Genomic DNA, 21,119 nt, shown 5'->3' with positions numbered 1-21,119 from the left:
TTTTTATATTATTATTATATGTTATCCTAGTATAACAGTCTGCACAACTCTTCAAAGATTCAGTATCTTCAAAAGATATTGGTACAGACGCTTCAAAGTTTCCACATATATGGCCTGAATATCACCTGTGTGCAGAGTCCTTTGACAGAGGGCAAAGATATAATTTTATAGATAAGAAAATTAAAGCCTTACAGGAGTAAAGCAATTTGCCAACATTGTGCAAAGAACTGGCAATGGAGCTCAGACCTTACAACCTCTGTACCCAGATCTACTGACTGCAAGGCAGCACGCTCACACCCATCCCCATCTTGGCCACCAGATACAAACCACTTCTTACTGCCTCCACAACAAAACGAGTTCAAAGTTGACCGGGAGTGCTTCTCATCCTAACAAATATGAACGACAAATGTCAAGACAGCAGGCTCACACGTAGCCTTTTCTAAGCTTCAGTAAATACAGGAAGCACATGTCCACTGCCTGAACTTTATACACAAACCCACTTAGATGGACGCTTATGTCACAACAAAAAGGCCTTAGTCTCTTGATCTTACAGTCATTAAAGTCTTCTATACTTTAAAAGCAAACAAAAAAATAGAACTGTTTTCTTATTTCTCAACCTGTTTTCTTCTGGGAATCGGTTTGGGAGGATTCCCTTTCTGGCAAGATCTGTACATGTGCTGCCAGGTATATACGAGGACAGGAAGGCAAGAGAGAGCCAAGATTCCCACCGCTCCAGCCCATACCCCAGGATGGGGGAGTGGCCCTGCCTCTCACACAGCACAGGTTCTGTAAAGGCTGACCTGGCTAACCCTGCAGCAGCACTGGGGTTTGGCTGCCCATGACCTTCCTAGCAAAGGATTCTCTTTGAGAAGCTAGGAATTCCACTACCGCCAGCAACTCTCAGCATTCCTGTACTTGGCTGCCCACCTCCCTTCACAGGTTACACCCAGCCCGCCAGCTTGTAATTTGCCCTTGTATTCTTGCTAGCCGGATTACTACAGCCTCTGCTGGTCTTCCCTCTGGGTCTCTTTGGGCACAGCAGAATGCTGTTCAGACTGTAAAAAAAAGCTTCTGCTTTTTTTTACTGAAATAAACACCTTCCTGGTGGCTAATTCTGAAAATAGCTGGTGCAGTTCCCCAGGAGATAGCTCACTGCCTTTCACAAACCTGACTATTGCAGGAAGCCACTTAGGCCACAAGAGTTCCCCGAATATGCGCAGGCATACCAAGACACTTTCTTACTACTTAAAAACAAAACAAAAAACCCCAAACTTGTCCAGCACATACTATTTTTAGAATTTTATCTGACTGAATGTTCTTTAAATATAAGATTTGTGCACATTCATTTTGAGGGAATTAAAGACAAGCCAAATCCCAAAGAATGTTCATAGGGCACATACAAACCCTATTTTTATTAATATCTTGGGTGCATACGCTTTTGGACACAGAGTTAAAAGCTCAAAACCTGACAGACTCAGGAGAATCGATAAAAATTTAATTCCCTAAAACTGACTGGGATTTTTATTTTTACCTTTCCCAAAGTTCTTTTGAAAATATTGATAAAGTGTGGCCAACTTAGACAATACACTCTCATAGCCCATTAAAATCACACGAACTTAACAACATTTTCTGCACATGTGATTAAATTACACAAGATGGACCATTTTTAAGCATGTAGTTCAACAGCACAGAGCACATTCACACAGTGTAACCATCACCACCATTCATCTCCAGAACTGTATCACTGTCTGCAGCTGACACTGTCCCCACTGAGCACTCCCTCCCACCTCCCTGACACCCTGCCCAGGCCCTGGCAACCACGGTCTAGTTTCTAAATGACGTGGCATTTCAATTTTCTGTCTCAACCACCTTCGACTTTTAGCTAAGACTGTCGAATCTACACAAAGACTCTTGCTAACTTTAGCCTAATCCACACTCCAGAAGTACAGGCTCTTTCCTTTCAGTTGCACAGCTCACAAAAAAGGGAGCATGGAGAAGACAGGGTCCACATGCCATATTTAAGGGAGCAGCAGCAGAAGGTGGTTTGTCACCTTAGCCCTAAGATTTCTCCCTGCCTCCCGTTTCTACACAGGACCATTTATTAATCTGGTTTTGATCCGTCAGCCATCTGTCTTGAGTCCTTGAGTCTTAATTCCCCAGGAAGGCCACAGGACCTCGACGGTCCGTGGCAGCGGGTTTCTCCGTGATGCTCTGCAGGCGCCGCTCCCCACCTACCATCTCACACCGCATGGCTCTTTCCCTGGACGTTCCATCACTGACCCTAATGCCTTTTTTCTTTCGTGCTGTCACACATAATACTCTTCAGACAATTCTAATCTCAATTATTAATACATACTGAGTCAAAGAATATATGCTATTTTAGGGAAAAAACATAATGTGTCAAAGTCATTATGGATATTTTAAAAAGAGCAGATTATGCCTAATTACCTATTCCATTATCTTGATGAGGGTGAAAGAAGAGAGTGAAAAAGCTGGCTTAAGAATCAATATTCAAAAAACTAAGATCATGGCATCTGGTCCCATCACTTCATGGCAAACAGACGAGGAAAAAGTGGAAAAAGTGGCAGATACTATGTTCTTGGGCTCCAAAATCACTGTGGATGGTGGCTGCAGCCATGAAATTAAAAGATGCTTGCTCCTTGGAAGAAAAAGCTATGACAAACCTAGACACTATATTAAAAAGCTGAGACATTACTTTGCTGACAAAGGTCCATATAGTTAAAGTCATGCCTTTTTCCAGTAGCCATGTACGGATTTGAGAAGTGGACCATAAAGAAGGCTGAGCACTGAAGAACTGATGCTTTCTAACTGTGGTGCTGGAGAAGACTCTTGAAAGTCCCTTGGACAGCAAGGAGATCCAACCAGTCAATCCTAAAGGAAATCAACCCTGAATACTCTTTGAAAGGACTTGTGTTGAAGCTGAAGCTCCAATGCTTTGGCCACCTGATGCGAAGACCCGACTCACTGGAAAACACCCTGGTGCTGGGAAAGATTGAAGGCAGGAGGAGAAGAGGGTGACAGAGGATGAGATGATTGGATGGTATCAGTGACTCAATGGACACGATTTTGAGCAAAATATGGGAGATATTGAAGGACAGGGAAGCCTGGTATGCCGCAGACCATAGGGCTTCAAAGAGTCACAACTTAGTGACTGAACAACCACCACCACCACCTATTCCAATGGCACAGATTATTTACAAGTGGGGAACTCTGAACAGACTCTTTACTAAAACATTCTCAGATTAGAGAATATATCCCCTCTAAGGTCCAGAATGTCCTATTTACTGCGGACACTAAACTACAGTGAGGTCACACTCAGAACAGTTACTGGTCACCACACTTGTTCTTCAAATGTGTTAACTCAAGCGAGTACTCACCATGAACTTTGTTTCACCCTTTGACAGAGTGTCTGTAATAAAATGGACCTTTTGTAACTGCTCCACAACACGATGTAACAGTTTGGGCTGTAGAATCATAATCAGAGATAAGAAAGAAAAAAAGCAATTACCCTGTTAGAACAAGAAAGTGTTTTTAACATGAGTTTCCGATGCTCTCTGCATACATGCCCAGTTTTCCTATGCTCTGACAGCTTTTTCTTCTAACAGAAAATCCCCCTTATCAAATGAAACCACTGCTTTTCACGAATCCCATGACACCTCCAGACATCATTTGTCTTTACCTGTTTCATAAAAAAAAAGTTACCTGCTTATCTTTAAAAGGTATATATTCCAAAATAAAAAACATTTGCCTTCATGGGTCTTCCAATAGAGGTAAAGTTTCTTAATACAATATTTTAAATAGCAAAATACTTCTATGTTAAAGCCTGAATATTTTACTGGATATTTCTAGAGTATCTATGCTAGGCAATAAATAATTCTGGAAGTATCTTACTACATTTCATCTCTTTCAAATCTTAGGCTGTTCTGTCAGTTCTCTGTGGAAAAACAATATGCATTCCTTTCAACAACTTACTTTTTGCCTTTCACAGAATTCAATCAGTACAAAATGATTCAACTGACTTTCAGAAAAATTAAAACAAAAACTCATTCTGAAAATATCCAACTATCTCTTAGAAAATGATATTCATTGCTGTGTTAAGACTGATCACCTTTGCCTATAAGTTCAGAGGTACCTGTTTTGCTGACTCAGAGGTAAAGCTTGGATGGGTGAGAAGGACATCCATGTCACCACTGGACTCTGCACCTGTAACAGCAAAAATCATGTATGGAGTTCCCCTTGTAAATGTAGCAGTGAGGCAAATATTGAACTGAGGTGATGACACATAAGAAGAGCCTTAACTTATTGCCTAACTTTCTATTTCACTGTGTTTCACATTCAGAATTAGTTAAAAGACGTCAACTTCCTGTCCAAGTATTCAGGTTTATTGATGTAAACAACAGAATCTCAGATAACAACAGTAACTGACATTAGATATGCATTGTATAAAATTAGTTATAAGTTATTAAAAATGGAGCTAAGAGATTACTCAATAATGATAAAAACAATATTTAAATATAGCTTTAAAATACATCTATGAACACTAAATAAATGTCTAAGACTCTCAAATAATAATATAACCCTGTATTAATCAGAAAATTCACTTCAATTCTTACTAATGCATTCATTTAAAGAATATTGTTAACCATTACTATTATGGTGTCATAGATAAGAATCCTAGACTATCTGAGCAGCTTCCCAGGGAATTCCTGACAGCCTATTACCACTTCCTAACCAGAACTCAGAGGTGGCCATGGATTTAGTCGGACATCTATTCCAAAGTTTATATAAAGTTTTTCCTTCTCAACTTTGTAAGATGATAGGGGTAAACTAGGTTGGATCATAAAGCAGGCTGGGCACCAAAGAATTGATGCTTTTGAACCATGGTGTTCGAAAAGACTCTTGAGAATCCCTTGGACTGCAAGGAGATCAAACCAGTCAATCTTAAAGGAAATTAGTCCTGAATATTCATTGGAAAGACTGATGCTGAAGCTGAAGCTCCAATACTTTGGCCACCTGATGTGAAGAGCGGACTCATTAGAGAAGATCCTAATGCTGGGAAATATCTAGGGCAGGAGAAGGGGATAGAGGATGAGATAGTTGGATGGCATCACCAAATTCAACGAACGTGAGTTTGAGCAAGCGCCAGGAGATGGTGAAGGACAGGGAAGCCTGATGTGCTACAGTCCATGGGGTCACAATGAGTTAAGACACACTGATCAAAAATAACAATTTCAAATTTTAGGTTACCCTTCCAAAATTTTGGATTGAGTGGTTCTTACTTTGCTCATATTCACATAGTAAATCAAGATGTAAAGAACCTGGTTGTTCTGGTTTTAAACTGGTGTTCCTGAGACATTAAAATTTAATTCATTATAGAAAACTTTGAAAATTAAAGTAAAACAAGAAGCAAAAAACCTGCCCACAGCTTCACTAGCATCTGGCCAGACAACAACTACTAGTATTTAATACACCTAAAATTATGTTATGTGAGTGCTAAGTCACTTCAGTTGTGTCTGACTCCTTGTGACCCTGTGGACTGTATGTAGCCTGCCCTTCTCTGTCCATGGGATTCTCCAGGAAAGAATACTAGAGTGGATTGCCATGCCCTCCTCCAGGGGATCTTCCTGACCCAGGGGATCAAACCCGTGTTTCTTATGTCTCTTGCAGTGGCAGGCAGGTTCTTTATAATAATAAAATTATGTTATAAATTTTATTAAAATTGGTCATCAAAAAAGCCCATGCTGGACTTACTTCCCTAGTGGTCCAGTGGTTAAGAGTTCGCCTGCCAATGCAAGGGACATGGGTTTGATCGTGGTCTGGGAAGATCCCACAGGCCATAGAACAACTTAGCCTGTGTGCTACAACCACTGAGCCTGCATGCCTAGAGCCTGTGCTCTGGGACAAGAAAAACCACCGCAACAAGAAGCCTGCTCACCACTGGGAGTGGCTGCCACTCGCCGCAACTAGCGAAAGCCATGTGCAGCAATGAAGACCCAACGCAGCCCAGAAACCAAAACAGCAGGAAAAAAACCCATCCTATCATAAAATCAGGATGAACTTCCTCTAATTTACTCATGCTGCTGCTGCTGCTAAGTCGCTTCAGTCATGTCCGACTCTATGCGACCCCAGAGACGGCAGCCCACCAGGCTCCCCCTGTCCCTGGGATTCTCCAGACAAGAACACTGGAGTGGGTTGCCATTTCCTTCTCCAATGCGTCAAAGTGAAAAGTGAAAGTGAAGTCACTCAGTTGTGTCTGACTCTTAGCAACCCCATGGACTGCAGCCCACCAGGCTCCTCCATCTGGGGGATTTTCCAGGCAAGAGTACTGGAGTGGGGTGCCACTGCCTTCTCCAAATTTACTCATATATTCCTCTAATTTACTCATAAACTTAGTTAATACTACAAGGTCTTAGCAAACCTATGAAGTAACACAGGTTACGTCTTTTTAATCCATGTTTTTTGCATGCATTAGCCAATTTTAACATCAAGGCATAAATAACCGAAGATTAGGAAGTATGTTACCTCTTCTGAAACTGCCACAGACTGTAGCAATGTATTCAGAATCCACTTTTTTAACTTCACTTAGTACAATATCCTAATAGAAGAAAAATTAAATTAGTATTCTAAAAATGGCTTTTCACCAAGTGACATTCTCAATTCTAATTAAAGAATATAATTCAGAGCACTCTTACTTGCATTTGTAACATTTCTTCACGAGGAATTCTTTTCTCAAAGTCCTCAAAATATCTATAAAGACAGAATAAGTAGACAAAAGGTTTTTTGTAAAATTTAAATCTTAACATTAAATTGTTTACCTTATCGGGCATCTTTATACAAGCAGATATTTAAAAAATCAAGACAAAAATTCATTAAGAGTAAAATTGCGAGGGGTGGGGGGAGGCAGTATGAGGAAAGGTTTACTCCTTAACTTGGATCAAAACCCGTAAGTGTCACACTTACTGATATTGCATATATTCCATTCAAATTCATTTTAAATAAGCTTCACATTTCAAGAGTAAATACATATATTTTAGTATGGATTCAAGTTAGACAGCTCCCTACCAGCAAATTCAGGGATTGCAATTTACTGCTTTTAAATCCTGAAAAATACTTGTATAAATATTTTAAAATATGATCCTACAATACGGATAAACTGAGACAACATTATGCTAAGTGAAAGTCAGTCACAAAAGGCCAAATATTATATTATTTCATTTACATGAAATATCCAGAATAGCCAAATCTATTAGACACAGAAAGTAGAACAGTGGTTCCAGGGGCTGGGGGAAGGAAGGGCAGCTAGGGAGAAATGGGGAGTGACCACTAATGGGTTTGGGCTTTTCTGGGGATAATAAAAATGCTCTAAAATTGACTACAGTGATGGTTGTACAACTCTGGGAATATACTTCAAAAACTCATTGACTGATACCTTTAAATGGGTAAAGTATATGGTATATGAAATGATATTTCAATAATGTTACTAAAACATTGTTGTTCAGTCACTAAGTTGTGTCCGACTCTTTGCAACCTCATGGACCCCAGGCTCGTCTGTCCATGGGATTTTCCAGGCAAAAATAACTGAATGAGTTGGCATTCCAACTGAGTGGGTTACCAACTCCTTCTCCAGGAGATCTTTCTGGACCAGGGATCAAACCCACATCTCCTGCACTGGCAGGCAGATTCTTTCTTAAGTAACATCCAAGAATGATAAATAAACTGTTCTAAACCAATTCTCACAACAAGCAAGTTCTTCAGAAGATGTCCATTTACTGTACGTGCAAGGAGAGTGGGAACCACACCATCCTGATGTCTCACTGATTTGAAGTTTTGGAAGGTCAGGATAAATTTTCAAATATTGTGCTAAGGCATCATCAGGCAAGTTCAGAAAGTTATTAGGACTGAATGGCCCACAAGACAATACAAGATCAGAGCAGATACAAGCTTAGGGTAGAGATGGCTAATGTACTACGTGCTATAAATAGTTAGAAAGGGGGGGTTCTGTATTTCACACTTGACAAAGAAATTACCCATGCTGACAGATGACATGTCTACTAGTTATTCCTATTCTGTTATTTAGGTGTTTGGGGTATTTTTCCTATTCCTTTTTTAAACAATTAAGTGTTTCACAGTCATGGCCCATCTTCTCAGGGAGACTAAAATTCTTGAGAGCTACGCTGAAGCTGTTTGTACCCTAACCTCTGCTGAGTGCAGTGCTTGCAACACTGCATGCAAGAAACAAACACCCTGACTGACTGACACCCCCCATTCTGTGTATTTTAGGGGGAAGCTCTCAGCCAAAGTCAAGGGAATGAGGGAACCAAACACACACACACACACACACACACACACACACACACACACACACACAATGAGGGAACCAAACACACACACACACACACACACACACACACACACACACTCAGCCAAAGTCAAGGGAATGAGGGAACCAAACACACACACACACACACACACACACACACACACCCCCACGTGTGAATGAATACAAGGATACCCTCTACAGGAGTATGCAACAACCCTAACGTTTCTGAACAGTAAAATGATTTATGTTTAGCTAAGTCTGAAGACTTATGTGGTACAGATGTATGGCTATAAATGTTTTTACTTTTACACTTCAAGTGTCAAAAGAAAATTTGCTATCTTACTTTAGCCCAATTCGTTGATGATGGTTCAATTTATCTTCATTTTTTCTGAGATCTGTATAGAAGATAAATAAAGTTAAGGTGCTAATTTCTGGGGAAAAAAACATTTTCCAATTTTTGGGGAAAAAATGCTAAATTCAGTGATCCTTTCTTCAAAGGACTACCTAGAGAAACACTGGAATGACTTTGAAAAGACAATGAAAAAAACTTTCAGATACTAAGGACTTGATAAAGGTGACTTCAAGTCAATGTAGTAAAACCTAACAGTTGATTTCATAATCATTTTTATTTACTGAGTCAAAATTTCAATTATAGTTATACAAAACAGTACATAAAACACACCAAGATCATACAAACTTTCACTGAGTACAGCAAAAAGCAGCCTTGTAAGGACCTTCCATTGCTGTCCAGTCGCTAAGCTGGGTCCAACTCTTTTCGAGGGTTTTCCTGGCAAGAATACTGGAGTGGGTTGCCATTTCTTCCTCCAGGGAATCTTCCTGGACCAGGAATTGAACCCATGTCTCCTGCATTGGCAGGTGGATTCTTTACTGCTAAGTCACCAGTGGTGGCCACCACCCTTCTAAGGACTTACATTGCTTAATTTATAATTAACAGCAGCCACAGAAATTCATTCATACTGTTCATTTGCTCATTCACTCTTTCAGTGAGTTAATACTCTTTGTGTACTGATTTGTGCAGCCACTGTGCTAAAAATTCTGTTGAAAGGAGCGGTATTATTGTCATTTTTTCATCAGAAAAACTGTTATGTCTTAAACTGAAAGTGACTCAGATCCACCTGGATGGTCCCTTCGTGGGTACGAGCACAGGCATGAGCCTTGTTAAAGAAATGAGAGGATAAGTATGACTCAGAAGCAATGCCTATGGTCGCTCCTGGGCTTTCCAGGGGGCTCAGTGGTAAAGAATCTGACTGCCAACGCAGGAAACGGGGGTTCAACCCCTGAGCCCAGAAGATCTCCGGGAGATCTTGGAATGGCTACCCACTCCAGTATTCTTGCCTGTGAAATCCCATGGACAGAGGAGCCCAGGGGGCTACAACACACGAGGTCACAAAGAGTCGGACACAGCTTACCAGCTGAACAACAACAAAATGGCCACCTGATGTTCACAAATTCTCTCTGGAGATACAAAACAGAGAAAGATAAGCATCTTTATGACACACTGAGCATGTAATATTTATTATAGTTTTGTGCACACAAAAAATTAAGTATATGACTGAAAATGCAACAGAAATATTGAGTTTGTTATACATATATAGAGAGATCCAACAGCTATTACATTACGTATCTGTGAACAGTGAACTAATCTAAAACCATCACTGCAGATCCTTGACGCTCCCAAGTGACGCAACTGAATACCTCTGAGGAACAAACTCTTGGCCTCCTTAACCAATATTTTATTCAGATAAATGATATATGCCACACGCAGAAAAGCACTAACCCTCCATGAGATGCAGGTATAGAACAAGTTCACTCTTAGCTATGAGATTCACACAAATTCTTAACTTAATACTATGACTAATTAGTCATACCTTTTAAGAGTCAGTCATTATTTTTAGGTACCAAGCACTTTGCTAAGTTTTTACAGACATTACTGCATTAAATCACATGAGATACTATGAAACTATTTTGTAGCTGGGAACCTGGAGCTTCACAGTCATCTATTCTAAGAAACTGGTGGAAGCTGGATGCAATCCCAGGTCAGTCTCCCAAGATCTCTGTCCACCTCATCATTAGGGTTGCTTATAAATAGTTGAGCCCACAAATACTAATCCCCAAATGCCACAGATGGGCTGTAACGAATCAATATCGTACATACCCTTGAAAGCATGAAGAGACAGATTATGTTTAAAAGATTGCTATATTAGGTTTAAGGAAAATGTCTTACAATTTCTTGACTTCTATTTTTATCACATCTTTGAAAGCAAAAATTCCTTCAATAAGAATTGCAAGCCCCTTAACAGAATTTTTCTCAATATACATGACTTGGCTTAAAGGCTGAATGTACAGGATTTCAATGGTCTAAAATTTTACTAAAGAAACAAAAGCAATTAAAATCATCTAAAAATCTGCAAGTGAAGTTACCATCTTTAAACCAAGATGCCTCCCCTTGCTCTTCTTGATCTTCTTCTGAATTATAGAACAAAACACAGTTAAAATGGGAATATAAACTACACTTTACATCTATTCTTTACTGTATAGTTAAAAAGAAAACCTTATCATTCATATCTCCCTGCAGTAGGAAATGACAACCTACTCCAGTATTCTTGCCTGGAAAATTCCATGGACAGAGGAACCTGGCAGGCTGCAGTGCATGAGGCTGCAGAGTCAGACAGGACTGAGGATTCAGCATGCACATCATTCGTGTCTACTAATTAAGAAAGGTTTTTTTTCAAGTTTCAGTTTGTTAGAGCATCACCGGTCCTTCAGGACCATATCTGACCTGAAATTAGTGACCAACTGTTCAGACTCACCTTCTAATGTCTTAATTCCTTCATCTACAAACTTCCTTGCGGCAGATGGACTACAAAGAAAGAAAAACACCATCTCAATATCAAGTGAAACTCAGGATCCTTATAACAAATAACCAGTAATGCTCTCTTGTCAAACATAAAAGTTACTGGTGAGCTAAAAAAGAGCTGCTAAACTATTGTGTGGTTACTTTGTGAAAGTCGCTCAGTCGTGTCCACCTCTTGGCGACCCCGTGGACTATACAGTCCGTGGAATCCTCCAGGTCAGAATACTGGGGTGGGTAGCCATTCTCTTCTCCAGGGGATCTTTCCAACCCAGGTTTCCCGCATTGTAGGTGGATTTTTTACCAGCTGAGCCACCAGGGAAGCCCAAGAATACTGGAGTAGGTAGCCTATCCTTCTCCAGGGGATCTTCCCAAACCAGGAATTGAATTGGGAGTCTCCTGCACTGCAGGCAGATTCTTTACCAGCTGAGCTACCAGGGAAGCCCCAAAGTCCAAAGTGGTTACTTTGGTAATGTTCAAATCCTTGAAGCCTTCATCTAGGAAGAGAGTCATGAACTTAGACATGAAAAAGACGTCCAAGCAGCTAGATGTCATAATGCCTATGTACTTTACTCATAAACCAGACATACAGGCCCTTGAAAACTATTCATTCTTGCAAATGAGATTTAATAAGAGCTTATTATGGGTCAGATCGCAAAGAGTCGGACACGACTGAGTGACTTCACTCCTCTAGGTGCCGAAACTACTGCAGGAATAAGACAAATAAGGGCCCTGCTCTTACCTACTGACACTCCAGTGGGTAGAGAGAGACAATAAATAGATACATAAACAAAGAAAATACCAGGTAGATGAATTAGAACAGGGTGCTATGACAGAGTGGCTGGTCTTCTTTAGACTGGGTGATGAGGGAAGGCCTCTCAGATGATAAATAAACTGAGATTTTAATAACAAAGAGCCTTGGTACAGAAACTGTGAGGTACAGAACCTGATAATCACATTGGAAAGGCAACATGGCACAGGAATAATGTATCTGAATTGAAAGCTCAGAGGCCTGGGCCCTGATTCTGACCCTGCCACAGCCATCTCAGTTTCTGTACTCAGCTTTCTTGCCTGGAAAGAGAACGATGTAACAGACGCTCTGTAAAACAAATGATAACATTTTATATTGATAATTGTTTTGGGGCCCCAAAGAGTTATGCTCCTTTTCTATATACTAGGTTTAAGAATTTAAAATATTTTAAAATAACTTATCGAAAATGTTGCCATTAAGAAACAATCATCATATACCTATGCCTCAACCTATCAAGACAATAGTTAAGTAAAGTGCTGTAGTCCTAACATTTTGGTGTTAATCTTTACTCTATTGAGTATCAAATTTAAGATAAAGGTGCCTCCATTAAGAAATACTTGACTTCTTGTTCCAAACTCATATGCACTGTGCTATAGGGAAAAAAAAGGCATTTTAAATGTTTAAGATAAATATGACCAGAGAGGCAGAAGAGACATAATTTGGAGGGAGTGATAATATGCCCACAGAACAAGTGCTAACAGAGCTCAAAGGAAGGAAAGAGTGTTTCTGGCTGGGGACTCAGCCAGAAACTGGATTCATCAGGGAGCTGACAGGTGCCTTGAATGGCACTCTTAGAGTGGAGGCAGCAACTGAAGAACCAGCTTCAAACATCTAAAGTATGGAAGAGCGAAGTTCGTGGGCAGAGGCACAGAGATGGAAAGACACAGGTTTTAAAGGGAAAGAGCGACTTCTTTAGTTCGGCTGACACACAAAAAATTAAACCAACCCTATCTGCTTAAAAAAGAATTCTTACCCAATGCCACTAACTCGAGTCAGGAAATTGATGGATGAACTCGTATCATCCTGCCGAATCTTTAAGGGGAAAAAAAAAAAAAAGTCTAACAATGATTTAGGAATGCTTTGAAGACTCAAACAATCTTACTAGAAATACACTAGTCTGCTAAGAGACTTATTAAGGGCCATTACATTTGCCTGGATAACCCACGCGGAAGTATTCATGTATAACCTCAGGGGTTACGAGTGAGTAAGAAAGCAGATGAAGATGGCTCATTTCTCATTCATCCAATATTTTTTAAAGGCTTATTCATAAAAGTCCAGAAGTGATACAATTACTATCATCAGAATAAAATAAAACCATAAAAACTGCTTGGGAGGATTTAAGGATAAAAACTCTAAAAGATAACAATCACTTAGTTTAAGTTTATATCTCCCTTCTAACTGGTAATGAAAATAAAGAAATAATCCTATTACAGAGGCTAACAGTCTCTTAAACGTCACATAAAATAAGTGAACATTTTAGAGAGGAGGGATATTTAAAATTTAAAATACAGGACACTTAGAGAGCCATAAACTGCTCCTTCCTTAACCTACTGAGTCTCATGGAGAGGGATGATATCACCTACTCTGTAATGGTGCTACTCGATAGCTGTCCTAATTATCAAATAAACAAATAAGTAAAAATTTTACCTTTTCCAGTTTACGCAATTTTCCAGTAGCTAAAAACTCATCAATTTTTTCAGCAATTTTTGTTCCTACTCCAGGCTACATAGAAAATAAAAAATACAAAAGTCACATAAATATAATGCTTACCAAATCACTAGAAGATAAAGTAAAAAATGAGAAATGAAAAAACAATGACCATTACATGATCATTGTCCAAAGGACACAGGTAACTGAGCACCAGTAAAAAAATATATTCTCCCAAAGACAAAATGCTTAAATGACTGCCAAATGAAAAGCCCTAATAAGACAATTTTAAATGACTCTTGCTTTTTAAAAAATTAACTTTTGTTGTAGAAAAATTAGAAACTACAGAGCTGAATAAAGAAAAATATTAGCATCATTTGTTAATTTCATCACTCTGAAAATTAAAATAAACTATAATCTTGCCACTTAACATCTGCTATATACTGACTTTTTTGCAATCAGTATATACACATACATACACATACATAGACATGCAAAGTTACCTGTGTATGTATATATACAAGTGTATATATATGTGTGTATATATAGCTACTTTTTTCTTACAAAAATAGAATCACACTGCTTTGTAAAGTGCTTCGACTTAAAACTACATCATGAACAAATTCACGTACAAATAAATAAAAATAACTACAACCACTTTAATGACTTCATAGTGTTTCACTGTATGAACGTATCATAATTTACTTAAAAATGCCCTATAGCAGAACATTTGGACGGTTCCAATTTCTGATATTGTAACAATGCTGTTGTGGACTTCCTCTGGAACAGAGCAAGCTTTCTCAAGCTTCTGCATACCCCAGCACAACCTGGGGAAGGTGTTAAAACACAGCATGCCATGTCCTGCCCTAGAGATTCTGATGCAACAGACTGCATTTCTAACAAGTTCCCAGGCAACGCAGAGGCTGCTGGTCTGGGTACCACACTTTGAGAACCAGTGCTGTAAACTGCACAGGCCAATGTGACAGTGACCAGCTCCATGTGACTACTTAAGTGCACATTAATCAAAATTATAAATTCCTCAGTCATATTAGCCACATTTTAAGAGCTCACTGGGCTTCCCTGGTGGCACAGTGGCAAAGAATCTGCCTGCCAATGCAGGAGTTGCAAGTTCAATTCCTGGGTCGGGAAGATTCCCTAGAGAAGGAAATGGCAACCTACTCCAGTATTCTCACCTGGAAAATTCCATGGAGAAAGGAGCCTGGTGGGCTACAGTCTATGGGGTCACAAAGAGTTGGACACGACTTACCGACTCAACAGCAATGAGAGCTCACTAGTTAAATGTGACTCACGTTCAGTAAATATATGCTGCACAGCACTGCTCTAGAATATAAGCTCTAAGACAGCAGAGATTCTATCTTTTCACTGCTTTATCTCTAGCACCTGGATGAATACCTGGCATACAGATGCTCAAAATTTATGAGCTAGTGAATCCTTGTATAAATATCTCTCTACTGGTTTCCTCAGGATGAACTGCTCAAAGTGGAACCGCTGGGACAAAACACACACACATTTTGCCAACATTCTGCCTCATTATCCTTCAGAAAAGCTATAAATAACCAACACTTCGATCAGCAATAAATGAGTGTCTTTCTCCGCACATTGTTGTCCACACTGTGTATTTGCTAATTTGGTTGCAACTTTGATGTACTAGTGACATTGAACTTTTCTTCATGTTTATTGGTCCTTTTTAGTTAAGTGTTCAACAAATATAACATGTGCCAGTTATTTCCTACTCTTAGCCTGAAATTCACCCTTCTATATTCTTAACTGATTTAATGTTTAAATAAGTGTCCAAAGACCACTGAACGCATAGTCAAGCTCTGAAAATAGCAAATATAGGTAGGAGTGAATAAAAGAAGCAGAACAAAAAGGGGAAACTGCTTGCGTTTCTCATCTCCTAAAGCAAAAGATACATACAGATCTGAAGCAATTTTGGCCTAAGCTACTTTCTAAACCTAACATTAAGGAACAAAAGGCAAAACTCTCATTCTGGAAATTTCAAGTTTCTAGATTACTGAGAAGCACTCACATGCGCCAGAGAGTAGGTCTGTGCTTTTTAAATTAACAGTGAAAATCCAGTCTTATGCAAAAGGAATTTTGGATATTTCTACATTTTTGTTAGAGATATACCATGAGCTCAGATTTGAGATGAGATCCATCAGAACTTGTCAAAAGTTTGCCTCCAACAAATGAGCAAGCTATCTGCAATTACCATAAAGAAAGAAATTCAAAGTGATAAAAGGGAAGCACAAGTGGTAAAACTGAGTCAGTTCACCAAGAGAGAAACTCAGAATTAAAGTCCACGGTATTTAAAACGTGTTAGGCTAGTCTCTGTGGGGAGGATTTACTGAAGTTGAGAACTGTTAGCGGCACAAAGGATTGAAAACCCCCGAGCATAACTTGTGAGTAATACACAAAAGGTGAACATGTGACACATAATTAATGTGGATCTGTCACTCGACCATAAGATGTATAAGATTGATGCTAATATTATAACTCTGAAAAGTGAAAATAGAAGAGCAGTTATAGGTCACACTCTACAGGCTCTCATGAGAAAATTAAGGACAGTCAGATACTAACACCTAAATTCTAGAGGGCTCTCTGTGAGACCTACACAGGTAGGTAAAGAATAAAAGAAGGTGGCAACTATCAGAACCTCGACTTCTCAAAAAGTCATGTCAGTTTGGCATTTTTAACAACAAATGCCTAATAAGATATGGTCCTTAATCTTGAGGAACTTACAATCTTTTATCAATACGAAGACTTCCCTAAGATACTGTTAGCGAGTGATGTTAATGCAATTTACCAAGAGAGGCAGGTAAACCTCTAGAAACCGTGACACTACCAACTTACAGGGTTTCATGGAAATTACAGAGAACAGGGCTAAATGTCATACTATGCAAAGGGGCTTAATCATGAGCTTATTATTAGTAAGTAAGATCTCCTTGGGAAGAGTAACTCTAACTCACAGAAATCCCTATACGTGGGCATCAGAAGGAATAGCAAACGAGCAGATGCGCTGGCACCAATCTGTCACCACACTCTTAAGGACCAACTCTCATGCTGAAAATCAATGTGAACATGAACACACGCATACACGGCAAAGTAAATTGTAATTACATATATTAAAAAAACTTTTTAACCCACCCCCTTCTCCAATAAACACACTCGGAGTGTGAAAAAGTATGCTGGAGACAGCATTAATATTATTCCAAGAAAGCACTGAAATTTGCCTGTTTGGGTCAAGGGCAGTTTCAGAGGCAAATTTCGTTTTGTGGGAAACCAACAAACTGGTACATGTGTGAACTCTTCGATCAACTTGCTCACTAAACTTACCAGTTTCTTAGCTTCCGCTCCACTCTTTATTTTGTGTGGGTACTTTGCTATCACAGATGCTGCTTTTCTATAAGGGGGGGGAGAAAAAGGAAAACCAATTAGAAATCCAGTGAGGCAGTTAATTTTTCTTATACATACAAGCAAATAAGCAGCTTAAACTTTCACCAAGATAACTAATTTCCCACATCTGTGTAGAACTTAAAAAGCTCAACGAGCTGACAGATCATCCACATCTCTAACTTTTAGAAGGAAGTATCCTGAAGATCCTCACACTTGAGAATAACACAAATTTAATCGTATATGTAAAACTAGGGTGATCTAGGAAGCCAGCAGTCTTTCCTTTCGGGGATTAAGTGGAAAATGTCACTGAGCCTTTTTAAAATATCTGTGCTGTCCTGTGCTTAGTTGCTCCGTCGTGTCTGACTCTATACACACATATATACATTTATACGCCGTGTGCAAAGTCACTCAGTTGTGTCCAACTCTTTGTGACCCCATGGACTGTCGTCCGCCAGGCTCCTCTGTCCATGGGGATTCTCCAGGCAAGAATACTGGAGTGGGTTGCCATGCCCTGTTCCAGCCGATCTTCTCAACCCAGGTATCGAACCCAGGTCTCCCACATTGCAGGCAGATTCTTTACCGTCTGAGCCACCAGAGGTGAAGCGAAATGAAAGTCGCTCAGTTGTGTCCCACTCCTTGCAACCCCATGGACTATACAGTCCATAGAATTCTCTAGGCCAGAAAACTGGAGTGGGTAGCCTCTCCCTTCTCCAGGGGATCTTCCCAACCCAGGGATCAAACCCAGGTCTCCCGCATAGCAGGTGGTTTCTTTACCAGCTGAGCCACCAGGGAAGCCTTTAAAATAGCTAGTTTTTAGAAACTGTTCATAATAATCTTTCATAAAAAATGTGCAGCTAGTAATATTCAAACTAATATTCATATGTAGTACATACTAAACTGGCTTATGGATGGTTATTTTTAAATTCATGGCTTAAAGCTGTATCCCCCTGTGTCCAGGTTCCAGTTGTTTTTTCACTGCTCTCGTTTCAGTTCCACTTAAAAGCACTGACTTGGGATCCTTGCCATCTCTACACACACCCCGTTCAGTAATTGGGTGACAGACTGGGTCCACCCTGGGAGCTCTCTGATGGTATCCTGTCTATAATTTCAATGCTAAATGTAGATAAGCACTGATGCCCATACAGAGCAGCGCTTCTAAGTCTGAAGCATAAATACTGGATAGTCTTTGGACCTTCGTTTTTCATTCTATTCTAGCACATGTAACCTTTAGACCTAGATTTCTTCTGACTTCTCTACTAGCATATTACTGATAATGAGACTGGAAAGGTAGGTTGAGCGCAATCTGTGGATGAAATTGTTTCAGCAAAGACAAGTAGTTCCACATAATTGGCCCTATGACACAAAGCCTAAAAGGGAAGAAGGGTTAAATCATGAAAGGCTTTTTGTATGCATGACGCTTTAGGGCTTTATCAAAGGAAAGAGAAAATATTTAATTATTTAATGTGGGAGAATGACAAGATCAGATAACTATTTTTCAAGAGAATACTTTGGCCACATCAAAAGAAATATGTATGGGAACTGAGGGGTGGGGAGGAGCCTTCAGGGGTGTAAGGCATCACCTGCTTTTCCAGACTTATTTCCCACTCAGACATATCCCGCAAACAAACTGAATTACTGACTCCCTACAAAATGAAATACCCCTCACGTCTCAATGCCCTAGCTCATTTTGTTTCCTTTCTCTAGATTGTTCCTTCTCTCACTTATCTTTCACTTTGGGCTCCTTCAAGACCAAACACCTCCATTCTGAACCTGCTAAGACTCAAACAGAATATAGGGTTGGATACCTAATTTTCAGATCATCAAATGTGTGGACTACAGTATAATTACTTTATCTAGAAATTCACAAGAGGTAAAGAAAGGGAGTGTAAACAGTTTTTAGTTATGTTGAGTGAGAAGGAAAGAAGGAAGATGAGTTTAGCTTTGAAAGGGAAGAGACAAAGGTAACATAGGCTTGAAAACCTGGAGAAAATTTCTGTGAACAGATTTGGAGTTACGGACTGGTATTCAAAGCCAAGAACGGTAAGACTGCAAACTACAGAAGTGAGAAAAAAAGGGCTAAGGGCATTAAAAGGTAAGAAAGAACAGAAAGTTGTGCCATTGTGGAAGTCAAGGTGAACGTCACCGAGAGTTCAGTAAGATGCGATGTGGGTGAAACGGCAGGAGGAAATTACAGTGCAATGAGATAAAGAATGGCTGGGGACGCAGAAAACCAAACAAGGAACACAGATTCTTAAAGGTTAACTGTAAAGTGGAGAAAAAAGAAAGGTGCTAGCTAGCTCAAGGGTTGAGGAAAGTGAAGAAGACTGCTTTGTTGCTCTTAAGAGTTGAGGGACTGGACATGCTTCCAGGTCAAGGGTGCAGAAGCAGATGGATGGGGCATTAATGGCTGGGCTAAGGGCCCTGGTGAAATGGACAAGGATGGGATCCAAAAGGCGACAGAACACCCACTGACCAACCAGATGGAACACATTCCCTTGGTCCACATCCATTTCACAACACAGGCCTCACTGTCTTTCATCAGGGCCTGAAATCAAACTACATTTTCAGTAATTTACATTTGTTGATGGGGAAAAGTACCTATTAACCTATTTTCAATCAGAACTGGGAACCAATCAAAACGGATCCTACAGAGCTCTCCCAGAAATATCGCAGGAAGGTGCCACCAGAGTCAACACCCTCAGTTCCCGCTTTTTTTTTTTTTTTCTTGTCTTCTCCTGCAGATGTTTCAAATATCCACGGGGACCCTCAGCCCCGTCAACTGCCACACATCCCAGAACGCATGCTACCAGAGAACGCTTGCACCGTCCCACCTGTAGGCATTGTATTTGTGGATAGCCTGGTTCACGTTCTTCTCAAAGTTTGCGAGTTCTGAAAAGGCAACAAGAGGTCTGGGTGAACAAGAGCCACGAGTAAACAAACAAGAACCGAGTTTCCTAGAAGGAGGCATTAACAACCTCTTAAGGCACCAGTGATCCCCGCGGGCACACCAGGTCAGGCAGACCAAGCGCACTCGAGGGTCCCCAGCAGCGCTAACAACCGTCCGCCGGCGGCGGAGCGAAGGCCGGCACCGAAGACCCGGCGCTGCGAGCGGCCGACTCCTCCTCGGCTGTCAGGACGGCAGGGAAGGAACGGAAGGCGGCGGGGAGGCAAAGGAGAAAGACCGCGGCGCCCGCCAGACTAACCTGTGAGCATGTCGGTGATACCCCCGTTGAGAGTCTCCTGCGGCGCCTTCCGTTTGCTCATGGCGGCCCGCGCCCGAGGACCACGGAGAGCTCACTGCCCAGGACAGCACAGCCCCCTCTCCCAGCTCTGAGGAGACGCCGGGACTCGCCGAGGGAGCCCGACCAGCCCAGCGGCGGCAAAGCCACCGCGACCGGCTGAACAATGGCCGCCTCTGACAGGGGGCGCGTCGCGCGGCGCCTGAGTGACGTCATGAGCTGGGGGCGGCGCCAGGGCGGGACTAGAGGCTGCGTCGGAGCCCTATGGGTGGGGGCGTGGCTAGGGGCGGGGCCAGGGCGGGGCTTGCACCGCGAACCAGTAAAAGGAACCTGGAGTGAGACGGACGAGAAGGAAGCCCAAGCGGAGTTTCGGTGTGGAGGTGGGGATCTGGGTGCCTCGGGATTACAAGCCAGTCGGGTTTTTCTGGGAAGACCTGGATTCCTGACGTAAGGCGTTGGACCTGTCTTCCAGGTACATTTCTCTGCAATCCTCTCCTTAGGAGGGGAAGTCGGGTTTTGATTCTTAAGTCAAAACTTCAGATGATGGGGTGGGGGTAGGATACACACCATCTGTGTATAATGATGAGTTACCGAATGCATCACGTGCTTTACGTGTGAGTAGGGGCAACACCAGCGTCAGACTTACTGTCCGATGCTTGTGTGAGCCTGCACTGCAGAGGGCTCCGGTAAGCCTCCTGCGGGAGCCTGGACCAAAACCCGCGGATCCCGGGAAAGCCTCCCACACCAGACTCGTTAGCAGATATGCCAACCAGTGTCCAAGGATATTTTATG

The 21,119-nt window shown here is 41.0% G+C and overlaps 1 protein-coding gene across 4 annotated transcripts in view; it reads right to left on the bottom strand.

Moving 5' to 3' along the window:
* Positions 1-20,490, bottom strand: part of POLB (DNA polymerase beta) — a 41,155-nt gene extending 20,665 nt beyond the window's left edge. For 3 of the 4 annotated variants that reach the window (XM_052661324.1, XM_052661323.1, XM_052661322.1), the window contains exons 1-11: positions 20,292-20,490; positions 19,920-19,977; positions 17,029-17,095; positions 13,672-13,746; positions 12,998-13,056; positions 11,173-11,222; positions 8,685-8,736; positions 6,714-6,768; positions 6,544-6,616; positions 4,154-4,224; positions 3,399-3,485 (exon numbers count right to left, since the gene is read on the bottom strand). In XM_052661324.1, coding sequence (XP_052517284.1) covers positions 3,399-3,485; positions 4,154-4,224; positions 6,544-6,616; positions 6,714-6,768; positions 8,685-8,736; positions 11,173-11,222; positions 12,998-13,056; positions 13,672-13,746; positions 17,029-17,095; positions 19,920-19,977; positions 20,292-20,352 — 708 coding nt within the window. In that variant the 5' untranslated portion in view covers positions 20,353-20,490. The remainder of the gene's footprint in view (positions 1-3,398; positions 3,486-4,153; positions 4,225-6,543; positions 6,617-6,713; positions 6,769-8,684; positions 8,737-11,172; positions 11,223-12,997; positions 13,057-13,671; positions 13,747-17,028; positions 17,096-19,919; positions 19,978-20,291) is intronic. The other variant, XM_052661325.1, reaches the window with a different exon arrangement.
* Between the last annotated feature and the right edge of the window lie 629 nt (positions 20,491-21,119).

The sequence above is a fragment of the Budorcas taxicolor genome, chromosome 24 (assembly GCF_023091745.1).
Source record: "Budorcas taxicolor isolate Tak-1 chromosome 24, Takin1.1, whole genome shotgun sequence".
Lineage (NCBI taxonomy): Eukaryota > Metazoa > Chordata > Mammalia > Artiodactyla > Bovidae > Budorcas > Budorcas taxicolor.
The sequence above is the reverse complement of the archived record's forward strand: the minus strand, read 5'-3'. Positions and strand labels throughout refer to the sequence as shown.